We start from the raw sequence: 19,869 nt of genomic DNA, 5'->3' as shown, positions 1-19,869 counted from the left end.
GAGCAGGCTCTTGTCTCTGCTGCCCCGGGCTTTTGCAAGCGCCACGGCTGGCCTGTAAGTTTGTGCTGTAGTCGCTTCTTCGAGCTACTTGCTTTTGGCGGCCGGCCGGCTGAGGCCGGACCCGCGCTGGGGCCAGGCGGCGGCTTCCTCAAGCGGAGGCGGAGGTGCGGCGCGGGGTGGGGGCCGCTGCCCTAGCAGGCGCCCGGGCCGGCCCGCGCCCTTGCAGCGTGCTCCATGCATCCGGAGCCCGCCCCGCCCCCGAGCAGCAACAGCCCCGAGCTTCCCCTCAGCGGCGGCAACAGCACCAGCGGCAGCCGCCGGAGCCGCCGCCGCAGCGGGGACGGGGAGCCCCCGGGGTCGCCGCCGCCGCCGCCGCCGCCCGCCGTCACCTACCCGGACTGGATCGGCCAAAGTTACTCCGAGGTGATGAGCCTCAACGAGCACTCGATGCAGGCGCTGTCCTGGCGCAAACTCTACTTGAGCCGCGCCAAGCTCAAAGCCTCCAGCCGGACTTCGGCTCTGCTCTCCGGCTTCGCCATGGTGAGCTCGGGCCGCCCTGCCCTGCCCCCTCTCAGGTCCTGGCCGCTGCCTCCCACAGCCCCGACGGGGCGCACAGGGGAGCTGGCGGGGAGGGCTAGAGGGTCGGGGGGTGAAGGGAAGAGCTGGGAGAAAGCTGTCGTGGACGCTGGGAGGACCAGAGATGCTGGACATAAGAGTGACACCCGTAGTGGGAGGTTGGGTATCATACAAATGTCCAGGGTTGGGGGGCTCAGATGGGCAAGCTTGATGTGGCGAGGAGGGAGAAACAGCAGGATGCTCGACGTAGATGTAAGAGTCCCAGGCATGTTGAAGTGGAAGGGAAACTGACGTAAGTAGTCTGATCTCTTTGGGAGCAGGTGTCAGGAGGTTGGGAGGAGAAGGACCCCTGAGCCATCTCCTAGTGCCCCCACACTTGAGGCCAGAAGAAATTGGCCAGCTTCCTTTATTATCTAGTAGAGGGGATTTCCTGATACGCTTTCTCCTATTGTATTTTCCGAGGGCCTCAGCCTGGGGGTTTGACAACCACTCCCCACCCTCAGTTTCTGCTCCAGAAACTTGTCACTGAGTCACTGGGTGTGGGGGAGGAGGGTGGGACATGTTCCCGTTGAATGGGCTCTTTCTTGATGTTGGGGGTAGGCTTAGTTTCCCCCCTCCGCCCCCACCCCACCCCCACCTCCTTGTGTGCTGGGTCGGAGTGAGAACCAGCCTCTGGGGGGTGGGGTAGGTGAGGCTGCATGTTGGGCTGAGAAGTGGCTGAGAGGATGCCTTCAGGCTGGGAATCCTGGAGTCTCCCAAGACAGCTACAGAACAGTAGCTTCCTGACCTCAGCCTGGAAGGATGGGGTCTGCCCCCACTCCCCCAAGGTTTTTAGTGCAGAGCACTCTTGCCTCACTGGTGAGTGAGCTAAGCTCTTGACCTTGGGGAAGGGAGTGGCTGCACCCTTTGAGTTTTCTTGGGAAGGGAGTGTGTCTGGGACTCTCCCTGGGCTCCACAAACTCGTGGGTGGTGCAAGGAGTGAGAACTTTTTAGAAGCCCTAAGCAGGCCCAGAGCACCCGGGGCCATGGTGGCAAGACCAGCTGTCTGAGGTCGGGGACGCGCTTTCCTGAGTCTGTTCTTGCCGCCTGTGCAGCCTGGGGCAAATCCCTCTGTAGGCCTTGATTGAGTCCTCAATTGGTGAATGAAGGCTGCTTCTCAGGAGCTTCTCTGAATTTAAGCATTTAATCGAGGACTTTCCTGGTGGTCCAGTGGCTAAGACTCCACTCTCCCTATGCAGGGGCCCCAGGTTTGATCCCTGGTCAGGGATCTCACATGCTGCAACTAAGAGTTCATGTGCCACAACTAAGATGTGGCGCAGCCAAATAAATAAATAATTTTTTCTTTGAAAAAATTTAATCAAGGAAGCCTTTGAGAGGGAAGGATAAAATGTGTGTGTCTGTAAGAAGTGTCACTCTAGTTTTTAGTTTAGGTCTACAGGAAAGGATTCTCTTCCATCAGCCCCAAATCCTAGGAACAGCTGACACTTAGCCAAGCACCCACCAGGTACTTTGCACTGTGTAGATGCCCTAACTGACACACTAAGTCCTCCACTGCACTTGGAGGTAATTTTGGAGTGGACCTTCCCAAGGCCACACAGCTCTCTTGCTGGAGCAGGATTTGAACCCAGGTTGGCTGATATGCACAACTCTCTTGGACACTTATGCAGTTTGTGGTGTATGGAGCTCTGAGCCCCGTGCTGCCAGGGACCTCTTAGGACCAGGCCTTGTAGGGAATGAGAAATAGAGCAGAAAAACTTCTCTTGAGCAAAATAAAATGGTACAGTTAGGGGGAAGGGAGTGACGCCAGCAGCTGTCAGCTCGTCACAGCAGTGAATTGTTTCAGATGGTGGGGTACCTGTTCCCGTTTTTCTTGGGGTGGTAAATTCATAGCTGCCCAGGCCTCTTCCCATGCCAGGAGCAGTGAGGAGGCAACGGGTGAAGCTTTTCTGCCTTCTTGAGTAGTCTCTTAGAAGCCGGGCCTTCTGATCAGATGTCACCTCCCTCTTCCTCTTGCTAAAAACAGTGTGGGGAAGTCAGGCTGCAGGGGCAGCCGGCGGCACTTGGTGGGCCTTGACTCAACCAGACTGTCTCTTGGGGACCTTTATGCTACCCAACTGGGGTGGAGAAGGCTTCCTGGCTCCAGTGATGAAATCCCCCAAGTTCTGCCAGCAGGGAAGGCTGAATCCCGTGCCCACTTCCATTCTGGGAAGGCACTTAACAAGAGAGTAACTGCATTTGCCGTGAGTCTGCAAACAACGGGGAGAAACAGGGTTGGGGTGGAGAGAAGGGCTCAACAGGGCAGGTCCGCCTGCACCCCGCCCCCACCACAGGCATCCAGCCTTGTGAATGAGCCTCAGAGAGGAAGGGGTGCCATGCAGCCAGGTGCCATGGAAACGGAGTGAGCAGGTTTCCTGGACTACTCTACCTTGGCCTGTGAGTCAGCACAACCAACTTCCTGCCCCCATAGGGCTTCCTTCTGAGAGACTGGGAAACCCAGAAGAAGTGATATGATGTGACCTTTGATTTCCAAGGGTCAGAGAGTTGGTGAGGTTGCCAGACTCAGCCGCACACAAGGTGAAATTGAGGGAAGGTCTCCGAGGAGCCTGGAGGGCATGGAGAGACTCCCCTTTCCTGGGCAGAAAGGCCTAAACAGCTGCCCTGATGTGCTGGGGAGATAGGCAGTGGGACCTCAGGCAAGTGCCTTTACTCTTTGGGGGCAGTTTTCTCGTGTGTACAAAGGAAACACATATCCTGCTCCTCCATGGACTTGCATGAAGAGTCGTTACAAGGTTCGCTTGGACCCACAAAGGGTTGAGGAATTGTCAGGATCTGATGATGGACCCTTAGGTGGGCCCTCTCTGGTCTACAGACAAGCATCCCACTACTGATGGAGCTTCTGGAAATAGCACACCTTGTCTGGGTTCAGCATCCAGACTCCAAAACCAAGGGCCCAGGATGTAGCAGAGGATCAGCAGCCTGCAGGTGCTTCTTGAGCCGAGGGTGCTGTGATTCAGGCCACCCCTGCCTCAGTTTACCTCTCAGCAAGAGGCAGCCAGCCTCCGCCTGACCCTATCCCCTGGGAGCTATGGGGAGCGCACATGCGCACACACAGCAATCTTGGTTTCCTGGGGCGGGCAGCCTGTAACGTTAGCCTAAGCAGAAGATAATTGGGAAGGGCAGCCTGTTGCCATAAACAAAATGCTTTCCATGACCTGGGATCAATTATTTTTGGATTATCTGCCTCCTCAAGTTCTCTGCTTGCCAGCACCCTTTTGTTCCCAGGTTCCAGAGCGGGTTCAGAAGCAGCTTGGCATTTCTCTGAAAATGAGTTGGAAGGAAGGGCTCAAATCATAAGATGTTATTGAGCCTCTGTGACATGTTGGGAGTTCAGGGGGCATGGAGATGAGTAAGAAATTAGTATTACTGCTCATGGTGCTAAGTACTAGTGGTAAATATTACCACTGTTGATTGGGATCTTGGAATAGGTTGACACCTGCTAAGTATTCTTCTTGAACCGTTTCTTGTGAGCTTCAGAATGGGGAGTGAGAGTAAGTGCCCAGTGAATGACTTGTCTGAGGTTACCTGGCTGGGAAGCTTTCAGACCCTGTGACTGGTGTGGCCCCACTGCTGCGGGAGAGGAAGCACCAGAGAACGATGGAAGGCCTGAGTTGGGAGGCTCGAGTATTGTAGAGTGAAGTAAAGAATAGGGACCCTGGAGCCAGACTGCTTGAGTGGGATCCAGGTCCCCGCTCTGCCACTTAGAACTGTGAGATGCTGGGGAAGTTGCTTAATGTCCCCGGGCCTGTTTCCTCAGCTGTGAAATGGGAGTAATAGCAATAACCAACCTCAATGGGTCAGTGTGACGGTTCATTTGTATCTGCAAAGCACTTAAAATACACGTGGTACAGGTGTGACAGAAACTCACTCACCCTTGTTCCCATAACGTTGAGACTACTATTTTTTGGCCAAGCAGTATGCAGGATCCTAGTTTCCTGACCAGGGATTGAACTCCAGGCCCACGGCACTGAAACTGCTAGGAAATTCCTAGGACTGCTTTTATGATAGTTAACTGGTTTAGAAGAATGTGATTCCAGCTAAGCCTTAAGGGTGGTGGAGTAGAGCTGAGAAAGAACCCTCTATCAGAGGAGGCATCAGGAGCAAAGTTACAAGGATGAGAAATGATAAGGTCTTAGGGAAGGAAAGGCAGAGAGTCTGGTGTGGCTGGAGTTGAAGCCATGTCCGGGGATAGTAGAGGAAGGTGACTCTTTCCAAACTAGACAGTGCAAGGCCTTCTGATACAGGCAGTGGGGAGCCAGGGAAGATTTTGGAGCAAAAGAGTTCCATGATGAATTTTTTTTAATATGTTTATTCATTTATTTATTTTTGGCTGAGTTGGGTCTTAGTTGCAGTACACCATGTGGGGTCTCAGTTCCCTGACCAGGGATTAAACCCAAGTCTCCTGCATTGGAAGGCTGATTCTTAACCGCTAGACCACCAGGGAAGTCCCATGATGAATTCTTGAATAATGTTGATGATGTTACTATTTACTGAACACCAGGCATGAGCCTGGACCTTTTTTTTTTCCATTCATTTTTTAATCCTCAGAACAGTCCTTAAAGGTATGTACTGTAGGTGAGGAAACTAAAAGGCTCACTGAGGTTGCGATCATCCAGCTAGTAGATTTCAAGCCATGGTCTGTCTGACTTGGAGCCTTTTCCACTCAATCACCCTCTCGCCATGTCCCATGTAGCTGGCTGAAAACTGGGTCTTCGAAGTCTTACAGATGGATCCCTCTGTACGCTGAGTCGGTATAAATGGAATTTTGTTAAATGCCCCAAGGGAAAGGCACTCCCTGCCTAGCTGAGAAGCCTTTTGGAAAACTTCACAAGTGCCTGTGCACGTGTCTGGGGTTTTCAGCCAGGGTTTGTGTTAAGCTCTGCTGGTTTCTGGGTCCAGGGCTGGTGAAGGAGAGTTCTAGGGTTTCCCAAGATGACACTGTGGTAATAAGTGTTGGGAAGCAGTTCCCTTGGAAAAATAAAACTGTGACAGTTTATGGAGCGTCCCTGGTGGATAAGACTCCGCCCTTCTACTGCTGGGGACGCAGTTTCGATCCCTGGCCAGGGAACTAAGGTCCCACATGCCATGTTCAGTTCAATCGCTCAGTCGTGTCCGACTCTTTGTGACCCTATGGACTGCAGCACTCCAGGCTTCCCTGTCCATCACCAGCTCCTGGAGCTTACTCAAACTCACGTCCATCAAGTCGGTGATGCCATCCAACCATCTCATCCTCTGTCGTCCCCTTCTCCTCCCACCTTCAGCCTTTCCCAGCATCAGGGTCTTTTCCAGTGAGTCAGCTCTTCACATCAGGTGGCCAAAATATTCGAGTTTCAGCTTCAGCATCAGTCCTTCCAGTGAATATTCAGGACTGATTTCCTTTAGAATGGACTGGTTGGATCTCCTTGCAGTCCAAGGACATAGTGCTGCCAATGAATAAATTAATTAATAATATTAATAAAAACTGTGACAGTTTGCACTTTTTAAATTTCTTGGCCAGGCTGTGCAGCATGGGGGATCTTAGTCCCCCAACCTGGGATTTAACCCACGTCCCCTGCAGTGGAAGCACAGAGGCTTACCCACTGGACCACAAGGGAAGCCCTAAAACTTCTGAGAAAATTTAACCAAGAGCAAGTTTCTCTCTGGTGGAAATTCTTCTCAGGGGGCCTTTAATATGCTTCCCAGAAGGGAATGCCCCAAACTGATAGAACCACAAACTCTTCAGAGGAGAATCCTCTGGGACCGTGGTTTGACATTCCTTTTTAGGAGCGTTGATCTAACCCAATAATGGCCCACCTTTTTCTGTGAAGTAAATGTTTTCAGCTTTGCTGGCCACATGGTCTCAGTGGTAACTACAGGTGTCCCCCCCCACCACTTTTCACAAGTTCACTTTACACCTCCTCGATTTTACAGAAGACCTGCATTTGTACCTGTTTTCACTAGCCCGAAAGAAACCCAAAGAGAATTTTTACTTTTACCAAAAAATGGTGAAAGTTGAAAATAGCACGCAGCATTTGGTTTGCAGCTAGCGGTTATAGAGGCAGCATGCGCCCTGAGGGGTAAGACTGATACCACCAAGCTCCTTTCCCAGGAATCACACTCAGCATCTCAGCATCAAGCTGTCAGAGCTCTGAGCTATGTCTGAGCACCAGTGCTTTAATCTCAGTTTATTTGTGCATATGTTAGCAAAATATCTCCTAAGGTAATTGCTCCGTCCCTTTAGGCCATTTCAGCTCGTGAATAGTTTCAGAGATACATTACAGGGGGAAACCTGTCCTCAGTTCTGTTCTAGCTTGAAAGCAGCCACCGACCTTAGGTGAGTGAGTGGGCGTGGCTGTGTGCTAGTAGAACTTCGTTTGCAGAAAGTACATTGCAGGCCAGTTGGCGACCCCTGGTCTAGGCGGTGGTCTCCAGCATTTTGAGTGCACACCCCACTCAAAGTATTGTCAACATTAGACTTAGAATCCATACATAGATATATGGTAATGTATGATATGAGTGCTAATAAAGCGTGAGTATTAAAAGGTACATAGGCAATCCAGTGGTTAAGACCCTGCGCTTCCACTGCAGGGGCTGCGGGTTTGAGCCCTGGTTGGGGAGCTAAGATCCCTCAAGTCACACAGCATGGCCAAAAAATAAAAATTTTAAAAATAAACGAATTATTTTAAGGTACATAGGAACTTCCCTGGTGGTCTAGTGGTTAGGACTCAGCACTTTCACTGCCAGGGCCCAGGTTCAATCCCTGGTTGGGGAACTGAAGTAAGTAAAGACACAGTATTGAAAAGTTTAAAGGATGAGCTAAAAAAAGGAATGTCATGAGAGTTCTCCTATGGCCTTCTGGTTTCCAGTGAATCACATAGGATTATCTTCAGGCACTTTAGAGACGCTGGGTCAAGTCTGACCTTCATTTATTCCTTTAACATTCATGAGGCCCCTAGAGGGACAAGGGAAGTGCAGGGAAGCTAGAGAAGCAGGAAAGTAGAGTGGAGGAAACCGGACATGTCGTTACATCTTCAGAACGTGTTCGGCAAGTGCAGTGGTGGAGGAGCGTTAGTGGATGGACGCTTATCACCGTCTGAAAATACCTGCCTACACCTTCAGTGCCTGTCATCCTCCCTGAGGCAGGGATTCTTCCGTCTGTCTTCCTGCTTTCTTTGTCTCCAGCAGAGCCACAAGATCCTCCAGGCACATAGTAAGTTCTCAGAAAAAGTTCATAAGGGCAATTCCCTGGCAGTCCAGTCGTTAGGACTTGGCTCTTGAATTACTCAGGGTGCAGGTTCCATCCCCAATCAGTGAACTGAGGTCCCATAAGCCTCGCAGCACCGCCAAAGGAAAAAAAAAAAATGTCCATGATTGAATGAATGGCCCCATCCTCACTTGGAGGGCCCTGGAACAGAGGTTACTTGAGAGATAGAGACCGGAGGTGCTCAAAATTAGCCGGATGAACAGGAAGACTAGGCCTGTTCTCTGCGCCCTCCTGCAGCTTCAGCCTGTTAGTGACTCGTGACAAAAAGTGAGTCGCAACCAGCATTTTAATTTTTATTGGAAGAAGAGTGGAATGAAATAGAAAGCAGCCACATGTGTCATGTGTTGTAAGAGTAGACTGGATTAGCATGCTTTAAAGATAATTATTGTTTGGGGAAACTTGTTTCTGTTATAAGTGGGTATGTGTCTATTTATGGAAACCTTTGGAATACTGTGCTGTAGTGGTCAGAAAAGTTTGTAAACTCTTAGAGGAGCGCTCGATCCTCTCTTAGTAGATGGTTTGCATCTGAGGTGGGGGCCGCAGGCTCAGATGGCCCTGGGTGACCCGGGGTGACTGTGGCTTGGCGGCCTGAGTGATCAGGAGAAGCGCAGGCTGGGGAAGGCAGAGTTATGTCTCCCAGCTGTTGGGCACCCGGGTGGAGCCAGGCATGGGAGGGCTGCCTCCAAGGGGCCCAGCCTTCTAGGCACCAGGTGGCAGGGGGTCTCCAGGGAGTCCAGCAAGAGTGAGGAGAGGTAGTTGGCATCCGGGCGTGGTAGGCAGACACCTGGCAAAGCCAGCCAGGCCCTACCCTTCTTGGGATCACAGGTGCCTCTTAGCCCATGGGTGAGGTTTGATGTCCCTGTGGGGGGCGGGGGAGGGAGGTATCGGAGGTCCACGGACCAGGGTGACGTGGGGCCGGGGGTCCCTTACCCCTCCTCATCCTTTAGAACCCATGTGTCCAGGTTTAAGCAGGCCCGTGGCTGGCTGGGAGCTGTTTATTTTGGGTTAACGGCCCAGCACTCTGGCTATATTTACCTTGCGAAGCTGCTTGCAATCTGATCTGATTTGATCTCTCTGGGACTCAGCTGGGGCCCTGGGAGTCGCCTGCCAGATTCCACGAGGCCCTCCTGGCTTTACCCTCCCTATTCTTGGGGAGATTTCCCAAGTGGGACACATTCTGAAAAAAGCAGTCGTTTTTCTGCTTATGAACAGTTCTCATCAGGAGACCTGATCTGTGTCAGCCATTCCTTCCCACAGCGCCAGGACATGGAGCTTGGTCCCCCAGGTGGGGACAGTACCTAGAGCCAGCCAGTGTGGTCAAGTTCCAGGAACTGTAGGGCCCAGCACAGTTGATGGGGTTTCTTCTGGAGCCCATCCTCCTCCTTGAAGGAGCTCAGTTCGCACGCTGAGCTGCCCAGCCTACCTAACCCCCTCCTCCCAGCTTAGGACCTCAGGGGAAGTTCTAGCGTCCCCTGGCCAGGTGTGTCCCAACAGCTGCAGTGTTCTGGCTCTGGGGTGTGACAGATGGTGTGGCAAGGGTGGTTCCTGTCCCGCTGTGGTGGTCAGCTGTGCCTGGGGGCACACATTCTCCTTCTACCCAGGGTTTCTAGCAGGGACAGCCTTAGAAAGAGGCAGACTGGGTCCAGAGTAGGGCGTCTGAGCCCCTCCCCCTCCCTAGGGGACAGAATGTGGGGTCAGCTCTCACCAGCCTCAGCTGAGGGCGTCCAGGAGCTATTCGTCTTCCATTTTAAGCCCTGTGTTTTTCTTTTTAACTGAGATTTATTGAGTACCTTCTGTGGGCTGGCCCTTTGTTAAAAACATGTCAAGACCTCATTTAATCTCCTTGGTGATTGTCTTTGTCTGGGCTGCTAAAACAGAATACCACAACCTGGGTGGCTTATAAACAACAGATATTTATTTCTCACCATTCAGGAGGCTAGAAGTCTAAGATCAAGGTGCCAACAAATGCAGCATCTGGTAAGGGACTGACTTGCTAGTTCATAGACACTGTCTTACTACTTGCTGTGTTCTCACAGGGCAAGAGTGGTGAGGGGGTCCCTGGGGGTTCTCTTTTATAAGGGCACTAATCCTATTGCAAGGGTGCCACCCTCATGACCTAATCACCCCAAAAGCCCTGCCTCCTAACGCCATCACCTTGGGGGTTAGGATTTCAAATATGAATTTAGAGTGTTCACAGACATTCAGTCTGTAGTAGCAGGTGTGAGGAAAATGCTGTTAACCCCTTTGCACACGGGCTTTAGAGCTAAGTGGACTTAAGTATAGATCCTCCACTCAGCAGCAGAATAACACTTGGGACTACTGACTTCACCTCTCTGAGCTTCAGTTTCCTCATTTGTGAAAACGTAATAATAGTGTTGCTAATAATCATTGATGGGCTTCCCAGGTGACTCAGTGGTAAAGAATCTGCCTGCCAGTGCAGGAGACACAGGAGACGTGAGTTCAGTCCATGGGTCGGGAAGATCCCCCAGAGGAGGAAATGGCAACCCACTCCAGTATTCTTGCCTGGGAAATCCCATGGACAAAGGAGCCTGGCGGGTTACAGTACATGGGGTCGCAGAGTCGGTCATGACTGAGCAACTAACACACACACACACACACATATACACACATAGCCAATTAACAATGTTGTGATAGTTTTGGGTGTATAGCGGAGTGACTCAGCCATACATATACATGTATCCATCACTGACGCTTTATTAAGTGTAATATAGATGTATATATGCATGCCAGGTCTTATGCTAAGGGCTTTATTCATTAATCTGTTGAATCCTTGTAACAACCCCTGTGGCACTGAGAGCTCACCAGTGGAGGACTCAGTTTACTCTTAATGGCTCTCTAGAGGTAGAGATACCAGGTTTAAGGGAACAGATTGGTTACTGTATATGTTGGCATGTTCCCCCTCCCCTCCCCATATAGGCACCCAGCTCTGGGCCCCATGTACCTGATGGGTCTGGACATTTCCAGTGAGTGAAACAACAGCCCGTGGGCCTAGAGCAGCTAAGCAGCTGGCTCTCCTGTTTGTCCTTTCTCTAGTTTCAGCTTCCGGGGCAGCAGGCCAAAACAGGAAGAGGAAGTGCCAGGGGTGGGGAGGAGGCAGGAGGTATGCCCTGCTGGGGGTGCCCCCCTTTTCCAGCATGGTCAGGCCTGAGGACAGAGACCAGGGAGCCTGGGTACAGCCCTTAACCTGCTGTGCCCTGATGCCCTAAGTGCTAAGAAATCTCAGCATTGGCCTTAGGCCACCAGTGATCCTAAAAATGGCCCAAATCCTCATGGCGCACTGCCCCAGATTTATGTGAACTTAAAACATTTTACAAACTCCTGGGCTGAGAAGTTTATACAACCATCAATTGTGGGAATTCCAAGACAAAAGTCTGCGAATCCTGTTGAAATTGTCTGAAAAGTCCTATGACTATATATACCTGGGTGTCTTAAGAAATATCCAGTATTTTCACCAGATTCTCAAAGTATCTGACCCCATATCAGCTCTAGATGGTGACCTTAGTCTTGCCACATCCCCTCCTTTGTCAGAGACAAAGGGAAGATTCTTGACCAAGGTCACCCAGGGGGAAGCAGTGGTGATTCTGGAGCCAAAACTCAGGCTTGCCAATTTGGCTTTGGTGTCCTCAGCTCAGGTTGGGGGATAGAAACCCAGCCCAGGCAGGGGGGGTTCATATAGAGATGCTGGGATTGGGAGTGAAGTTTTTAAACTGAATTACAACAGTACTAATAAAGCTCCTTTTATTGAGGGTTTACTCTAGGCCAGGCACTAAGGATTTGAAGTGAAGTGAAAGTCACGCAGTTGGTTCGACTCTTTGAGACCCCATGGACTGAATAGTCCATGGAATTCTCCAGGCCAGAATACTGGAGTGGGTAGCCTTTCCCTCATCCAGGGGATCTTCCCAACCCAGGGGTCGAACCCAGATCTCCCACATTGCAGGCAAATTCTTTGCCAGCTGAGTCACAAGGGAAGCCCAAGAATACTGGAGTGCGTATCCCTTCAGCAGATCTTCCCAACCCAGGAATCAAACCAGGGTCTCCTGCATTGCAGGCAGATTCTTTACCAATTGAGCTGTCAGGGAAGCCCAAGGATTTGATGTGGGATTAATTCCGTCCTCACAACTCTCTGAGTTATGTCCTAGTATTCTGTTTTGGGATTTGGCTGCACTGGGTCTTGGTTGTGGTGCTCGAGATCTTCAGTCTTCATTGCAACACATGAAATCTTTAGTAGCAGCATGCAGACTGTTGGCATGTGGCACTCGGAATCTAGTTCCCCGACCAGGGATCAAACCCAGTGCCCCTGCATTGTGAGTGTGGAGTCTTAGCCACTGGACCACCAGGGAAGTCCCTGGGTTTTTTGTTTGTTCAGCCATGCTGTGCAGCGTGCAGGATCTTTGTTCCCTGACCAGGGATCAAACCTTGACAGTGAAATTGCTGAGTCCTAACCCTGGAGTGCCAGGGAATTGCCCCTATAGTCCCTTTTTTTTTCTTTTTTCTTTTTTTTTACAGATGAGGAAACTGAGGCTCAAAAAGTTGAAGGAACTTGCCAGAGTCACACAGCGTAATAAAGGGCAGAGGAGTCAGGGCTTGAAGCAAGCAGCCTGGCTCCAGAGCCCATGCTCCTAACCACTGCCCCACACTGCCTTTCCAGGCCTCAGAAGGCTGAGGAGGTACAAGAAATGAAAGCAGACAGGGCCAGGTATTACAGACAAGAAAGCTGGAAGGAAGGAGCCCATTCCCTCCCCAGGAATAAGGAGGGATCAGGGCAGGAGCTTGTGGGTACATTTTAGCCTCAGACCTCCCCCTTCTGAGCTTGGCACATACACAGCAAACCCTTTATAAAGGGTCATTCTCCTTAATGGTATTGCCATTGGCACTTGCGCCCCAGTCTCTGGCCTCGGCAGGCAGCCCCTGGCAGTGTGCCCACCACCCGCTTCTCCCAGCCCAGATCTGATGAGCTGGCTTCTTTACATGGGGGTGATTTGCAAGGCCCAGGTGAGAGGGGGTGGGTGGCGGGGCCTGGAGCATGCCCCTGGTAACCCCGGATCCACAGGTCTCCAGGAACTGGGGAGCAGCTAGTACGTCAGCCGTGGGGCTCTGAGCCCAGCGCTGGGGCTGGAGGAGGAGATGGCCTCAGGGCTTGCAGTCTGCACCGCAGCGCCCTGTCACAGCCCGTCTCTTCTGGGAAGCCTGTCTTGATTCCTTTGTGGTTGGTGCTCTGTGTTCTCAGAAAGGGCCTGGTATGACCTGGGAGGGCCTTCATCCCTTCACCCCACGCCTCTTCTTATGCCCAGAAGCAAGGCAAGAAGAAACCTCTCTTTGGGAATGGGAGTGTGGCTCCAATAGGGAGGGTGCCTTTTTTCATTAATGTTAACTTTTTTTTTTAGTCATAGTGAAATTTACATATAACTTACCATTTTAACCATTTGTGGTGACTACTATTTGGAGGGTATTTGTCATGTACCGAAAGTGTTAGTTGCTCAGTTGTGTCCATCTCTTTGGGACTCTCTGGACTGTCGCCTGCCAGACTTCTCTGTCCATGAAATTCTCCAGGCAAGATACTGGAGTGGGTTGCCATTTCCTCCTCCAGGGGATCTTCCTGACTCGGGGATCAAATCTAGGTCTCCTGTGTTGCAGGCCGATTCTTTACCGTCTGAACCACCAGGGAAGCCCAGTACTAGGAACTCTCACTTAATTGTTAAAATGAGCCTATGAACTGATATGATGTCCCTGTTTTACAAATAAAAATGCTGAGGCTCAGAGAGGTTCAGTGACTTTCCCAAGGATCAACAGCTCAAGAGTAGCAGAACTGGGATTCAAATCCAGGCAGCCTGGCCTTGAGCCTTTTCTCTTTATCAGTACTTTCTGCCATTTCTCAACCCTAAGTGGGTGGGTCTATCATCCCCGTTATAACAGAAGCTGAGGCTCAGAGAGGCCTCACAGTGACTTACCCAGGGTCCCAGAGCCTGACGGGAGGACAGCCTCTGAGCTGTGACAGTCCTCGTCACTCAGCCCCCCTCTCCCCGCTCTTCCCCGCAGGTGGCGATGGTGGAGGTACAACTGGATGCTGACCACGACTACCCTCCGGGGCTGCTCATCGCCTTCAGCGCCTGCACCACGGTGCTGGTGGCCGTGCACCTGTTTGCGCTCATGATCAGCACCTGCATCCTGCCCAACATCGAGGCCGTGAGCAACGTGCACAACCTCAACTCAGTCAAGGAGTCGCCCCACGAGCGCATGCACCGCCACATCGAGCTGGCCTGGGCCTTCTCCACCGTCATCGGCACGCTGCTCTTCCTGGCCGAGGTCGTGCTGCTCTGCTGGGTCAAGTTCTTGCCCCTCAAGAAGCAGCCAGGCCAGCTGCGGCCCACCAGCAAACCCCCGGCCGGCGGGGCGGCCGCCAACGTCAGCAGCACCGGCGGCATCACCCCAGGCCAGGCCGCCGCCATCGCCTCCACCACCATCATGGTCCCCTTCGGCCTGATCTTTATCGTCTTTGCCGTCCACTTCTACCGCTCACTGGTCAGCCATAAGACAGACCGACAGTTCCAGGAACTCAACGAACTGGCCGAGTTTGCCCGCCTGCAGGACCAGCTAGACCACAGAGGGGACCACCCCCTGACCCCGGGTAGCCACTATGCCTAAGCCTCCCTGGGCTGGGCAGTTCAGAGCTTTGGCCTTACGCCCTTCCCCACGACCTTGTCCTGCCCCAGCCTCAAGGACAGCGTGTGCAGGGGGCTGGGCTTTCGTCAGGGAGGGGCAGAAAGTGGAGGAAAGAGGCTTTTTTTTTTTTTAAAGAGAAGTTACTGCACTTTGAAACTTTCCTCTAAGAGAATAAGTACTTCCTGTTCTTCCAGCTCCAGGGTCACCTCCTGCTCAGAGGCCACCACCGAGAGCCAGAGCGGGGACAAACGCTCCCTTTGTCCCTTCTCCTCCCCCGAGCAGGTACCACCTGGATGCCTCCTGTTCTTTCCGTCTTGACCCTCCCTCTCCGTTCAGCGTCAGTTGTGTGCGTGTGCGCGTGTGTGAACACAGAAATATACTCATAAGGGACACCTCCTCTTGTGTCTGTATTTGTTGGGTCTGAACTGCCTGGCCTTTCTCCCGGTGGATCAGTCAGGTGAGCCTCTAAGCGAAAAAAAAATTCAACGTTTTGGGATATTTCCAACCTATCTGAAAAAGTTGCATGAGCAGTAACTGAAATGTCTATGTAGGCAGCTCTTATCATTCACAGTTGTTCTGCTTTATAGTTACAGGACACTGAATTAATTGAATGCTGAACCACTGCTCCTAAGAGAAAGGGGTTAGGTTCCTGCGAGCATCTGGACACTTTTTTTTTTTTTTTAGTTTTTTTTTTGTTGCTGTTGATATGGACCATTTTTTAAGTCTTTATTGAATTTGTTACAGTACTGCTTCTGTTTTGGTGTTTTGGCCAGGCAGTATGTGGGATCTTAGCTCCCCACCAGGGATCGAACCTGCATCCCCTGTGGGCATTGAAAGGCAAAGTCCTAACTACTGGACCACCAGGGAACTCGCTGCCTGTTTCTTTCTAAAGACACCTTACTTAAAAGATATTTTTTAAAGACACCTTAATAACATTGAACTTATGCATTATCACAACAGCATGTCACTTATTTGTAACACACACGTATGTTCCCCGTAAGGCATGTCACTCTTCCTGTGTTCCGAACACTGTAGACAGTGCTTCGTTGCTACCCTTTGGGGTCATTTTAAATAGTGAAATCGAGTGTCCCGCCTCCTTCAGCGCGACCCACCGCCTCCACAGGTGGGGTGCGCCCTCCACAGGTGGTGGGGACAGGGCTGTGGAGCCCCGGGCAAATCTCTTAGTAATGAAGAAAACTTGAAATTATTTGGGAAGTGCAACAACCCAAATGGCCATGGGCACAATTACAAAGTTGTGGTGACAGTACATGGAGAGGTTGATCCTGTTACAGGAATGGTCATGAATTTGACTGACCTCAAAAAGTATATGGAGGAGGCAATCATGAAGCCCCTTGATCATAAGAATCTGGATCTAGATGTGCCATATTTTGCAGACATTGTAAGCACAACAGAAAATGTAGCTGTATATATCTGGGAAAACCTCCAGAAATTTCTTCCTGTGGGAGTTCTTTATAAAGTAAAAGTATATAAAACCGACAGTAATATTGTAGTCTATAAAGGAGAATAACTCTTAGAGATTAATTTCCATCCATATTTGAAGATCTTTATCCCCTTGAACAATTAAGAAGTCATCACCTTACTGTTGCACTTCCACATTGTGTTCTGGAGTCATTGTGAGTGAGTCCTGTTCTAGACTCAAATCTAATTTAAAACCAAGTTTGTAATGTATTCTGAGTATCATTTAAAGAGTCTTTCATCTGTAGATTAAAATCACTTCAGCAAAAAAAAATAAATAGTGAAATCACCAACTTTTAAAAGCCCCCAAAATATGAGGGCTTTTAAAACCCTCTGCCCCTCGTCTCTCTCTCCTCTCCAAGTGGAGGTGGGTGGTGGCAGGGGGGATGTGTCGGCAGCCCCCCGACAGGTGACCAAGCGCCACTGGGCGCATTTCTACCATGGCTATGCGCCACTACTGACTCTGGGACAACTGGGAAGGCCTGTGGGGAAGGTGGCTCAGGGGGCCCCATCGTCCCCTCATCCCCAGTCGCTAAATAGGCTATGAAAAGGATAGATGTTTACATCATGAGCTGAAACTAAGGCAGAGGGTCACCTTGTTTGACCTCAGCAAGCAGACAGATTTGCAGATACCAAAACTGAATAGTGAGGATGACAATATGTGTTTCCCTCTGAACCATATGCATTAGTTGCAGATTTCCTTCTAAAATCAAGCACATTCCTCTACATAAGCATAGTTCAGTGCTCAAATTCAGGAAATTTGACATTGATGCGATACTGTTATCTGATACAACATTGTCAATTTTGCTCTTATCGCCATCATGTCCTTTCTTGCAGTGATTTTTCCATCCGGGATCATGCGTTGCAATGAGTTGTCATATCCCTTTGGTCGCCTTTACAACATTGCTTCTGTTTTATGTTTTGGTTTTTCGTCCCTGAGGCATGTGGGATCTTAGCTCCCCGACCAGGTGTTGAACCTGCACCCCCTGCAGTAGAAGGTGAAGTCTCAACCACTGGATGGTCAAGGAAGTCCCTCTTTAGTCATCTTTAATTTGGAACAGCCTTTCTTTGTCCTCTTTAATAACATTTTTGAAGAGTTTAAGCCAGTGGTTTTGTAGAATGCAACCTCCATCTAGTTTCTCTGGTATTTACTCATTTTTATGATCAGGTTGTGCATTTTGGCAGGAATTTTATCTCCATTTTGCAGATGACAAGAAATTGCTGTCTAAAGAGGGTAAGTAATGGGCAGAATTCAAACCTGGAAGTAAGTCTGGCTTGGAGCCTAGACACTCCCAGAAATCTTACATCGGCTGATTCTGACATTGCTGAAGAAACTGGAAGACCCAGCAGTGGCATTACTGGCCTGCCTTCTTGCAGAGCCTCAATGAACAGGAGCTGAGTTGCAGCTCCTTCTTCCCAGGAAATGAATTTGCCACAGCCCCCACCACTCCCTATTGTATAACTCCAGCCCAGCTTCCTATGTTATTTGTCTGGCCCCAGAGGGCCTTTGAGTTTGAGAGCCCTGTTCTGTCCCATAACCCTGACATAGAAAGTGGTTTTACAAAAACAAAGTGCTCTGACCGAATGAAGTGAGAGTTCTTGGAGGAAAGCATGGGCTTCCGAGGTGACTCAGTAGGTAAAGAATCTGCAAGAGGAGGGCATGACAGCCCACTCCAGTATCCTTTCCCGGAGAATCCTATGGACAGAGGAGCCCGGCCGGCTACAGTCTATGGGGTTGCAACGAGTCAGACACGACTGAAGCAACTTAGCACGCATGCACATGTGTGGCCTTCCTTAAGCTCTTGTCCTTCTGAATAAACTTGGACGTGGCCAACAGCAGCTTGGTGGGCTGAGTGGGGAAGGGAGCCCTTCTTTTTGCTATTGCAGCTTCTAGCCTCCGTCCTGTATCACATGTACCAAGACCCACCCCCTGTTCTGTCCCCAGATGGCCCTCTGACTGGGACTGAGTAGGGTGGAGCAGATACCCCTGTGTGAAAAATCACTGGCTCCCCAGAGAAAACCTGGGCATCTTCTTCCATCCTTCTCTGAGATTCTTACCTCCCTGCTTCTGCAGAGACCTGTGGTCTGGGTGGAGTTTTTCCTGAGTGTTTGGTTTTCTTTTCTTAACTTGGCTGAACTCAGGAATCATCAGATTGGCTTGTAAAAGGAGGATTTCCAATCTATTGGAATCTGCCCTACTGCGGATTTCATTTTAAGTTGGTCTGGGTATGTCTCTGGAATCTTTTTGCCTTGAAAATGCCAAGTCCTAACCACTGGACCTGCAGGGAATTCCCTGGAATCTCTCTGTAACTAACACTCCAGGTACTCAAATGCAGGCAACTTGTGAGGGAAACATGGACAGTTAAAAGAACAGTCTTTAATTTCAATTTGATGTTTTGAATAGGTAATATGTTCATAGGTTCCAAATAACAGCAGTGAAAAATTGCTGTTGCTCCCCTGTTTCCAGGTTCCCAATTCTCCACAAAGATAATCACAGTTACCAGTATATTTTGATCCCATCTAGAGATTTTATACATAAACAAGAACACACCCTACTTCTTCTTAAAAAAAAAAGTCTATACACATTGCTACTGTTCTCACCGCCACTTCTCAACTGAGCAGACAGGCCTAAGGTTAAGCACAGGCACTTTCTAATTTGGTGACTTGTGAGCCTCCCTGAACTTCAGTTTCTTCTAAAATGACATGAATAATAGCGGGACATCTCATAGGTCATTGAGGGATCACGAGAGAGCACTCGTGTAAAGCTGTCAGCACTGGGCCTGGCAGTGAGTGGCTCTGTATCTGGTTAATGGTGTGCCCAGAGGCAACCAGGCTCAGCTTCCCGGCCTCAGAGGTACCGACTGAGAACCCTGCTGTGGATTAGGCCACCTGGTTAGGGTTCTGATGGCAGAGAGAATCTCAATAATACCAGTGAATGCTTTTGTGAGCCCTTTACTATGTGGTGGGCATTTGCCAAGGGCTTTATGAACACTGATATTTCAGGGTTCTTTCATGGTTTTATACCAGTGAGGTTGGGTTGAATTCTGTGGAGTGTTTATATTATAACATGTTCAGCAGGTTCCCAACCTCTACCCACTGGGTACCAGTAAGACTCTCCCTGCCAGTTGTGAAAACCAAAAGCGTCTCTAGACTTGGCCAGATGTCCCAGGGAAGGAAGGGGAGCAGAATCACCCTCAGATTAGAACCACACCTTATTCTATTCTTCCAGTACCATATTAACTCTGGATGGTAAGTACTATTATTGTCCCAGACTACGAGAGGAAACCTGGAGAACAGAGAGGGTGGGTGACATACACAAGAACACACAGCTAAGAAATCAGTGCTGGGATTCACATTCTGCAGCAGTCTGAGTGCAGAACTCCTATTCATAAACATTATGTAAGAGTTGCTCTTATCTTGCAAGAATGTTGTGCAAAATTTTGCAAAGCCTTTCGTGGATATCTGCTTACAACTCACCTCAATAACCTCATGTTATCTGTTGTTTTTATATCTGCCAGAAGATCATCACAACACCCCCACCCCCACCCCCATGAGATCTCTGAGGTTCCCATTTTACAGACAGGGCAACTGAGGTCACTTGCTTAGGTTCACAAAGCCAATAAGTCAGAGGTTCTGTGCCCCAGCTGCACACTAGAGTCAAGCTGGGGAACTTCTGGAAGGCCCAGGCCTCATCCTAGACAGATGAGGCTCTCTGGGTGTGGAATCTGGGTGTTCTTAGCTTTTACATCTCCCACGGGATTCCAAGGTTGGGACCTCCTATGTTAGGGTGAGAAGCCAGGTCACGTTTCAATGCCGAATCTAAGTGACGAGTGGAG

At 50.2% G+C, this 19,869-nt stretch overlaps 2 protein-coding genes and 1 non-coding gene across 3 annotated transcripts; all 3 read left to right on the top strand.

Annotated features, from left to right (window-relative positions):
* On the top strand, positions 1–14,949 carry ORAI1 (ORAI calcium release-activated calcium modulator 1). Its single transcript, NM_001099002.1, is given in 2 exon segments — positions 1–540; positions 13,934–14,949. Coding segments are annotated over 2 exon segments (912 nt in total). The 5' UTR covers positions 1–234; the 3' UTR covers positions 14,540–14,949.
* TRNAE-UUC (transfer RNA glutamic acid (anticodon UUC)) lies at positions 7,313–7,384 on the top strand. Its single transcript has one exon. It is a non-coding gene; the product is annotated as a tRNA-Glu (tRNA).
* Positions 14,950–15,635: 686 nt separating the features above from the next.
* LOC101905029 (6-pyruvoyl tetrahydrobiopterin synthase) lies at positions 15,636–17,867 on the top strand (the record flags this gene model as incomplete). The annotated part of the gene is made up of 1 exon (XM_059876207.1): positions 15,636–17,867. A coding segment is annotated over one exon (450 nt), but the record flags the coding sequence as incomplete, so codon positions are not given.
* Positions 17,868–19,869: the final 2,002 nt, after the last annotated feature.

This window comes from Bos taurus, chromosome 17 (assembly GCF_002263795.3).
Source record: "Bos taurus isolate L1 Dominette 01449 registration number 42190680 breed Hereford chromosome 17, ARS-UCD2.0, whole genome shotgun sequence".
NCBI classification, from domain to species: Eukaryota; Metazoa; Chordata; class Mammalia; order Artiodactyla; family Bovidae; genus Bos; species Bos taurus.
Note: the sequence above shows the minus strand (reverse complement) of the source record. Positions and strands in the feature narration are given on the sequence as shown.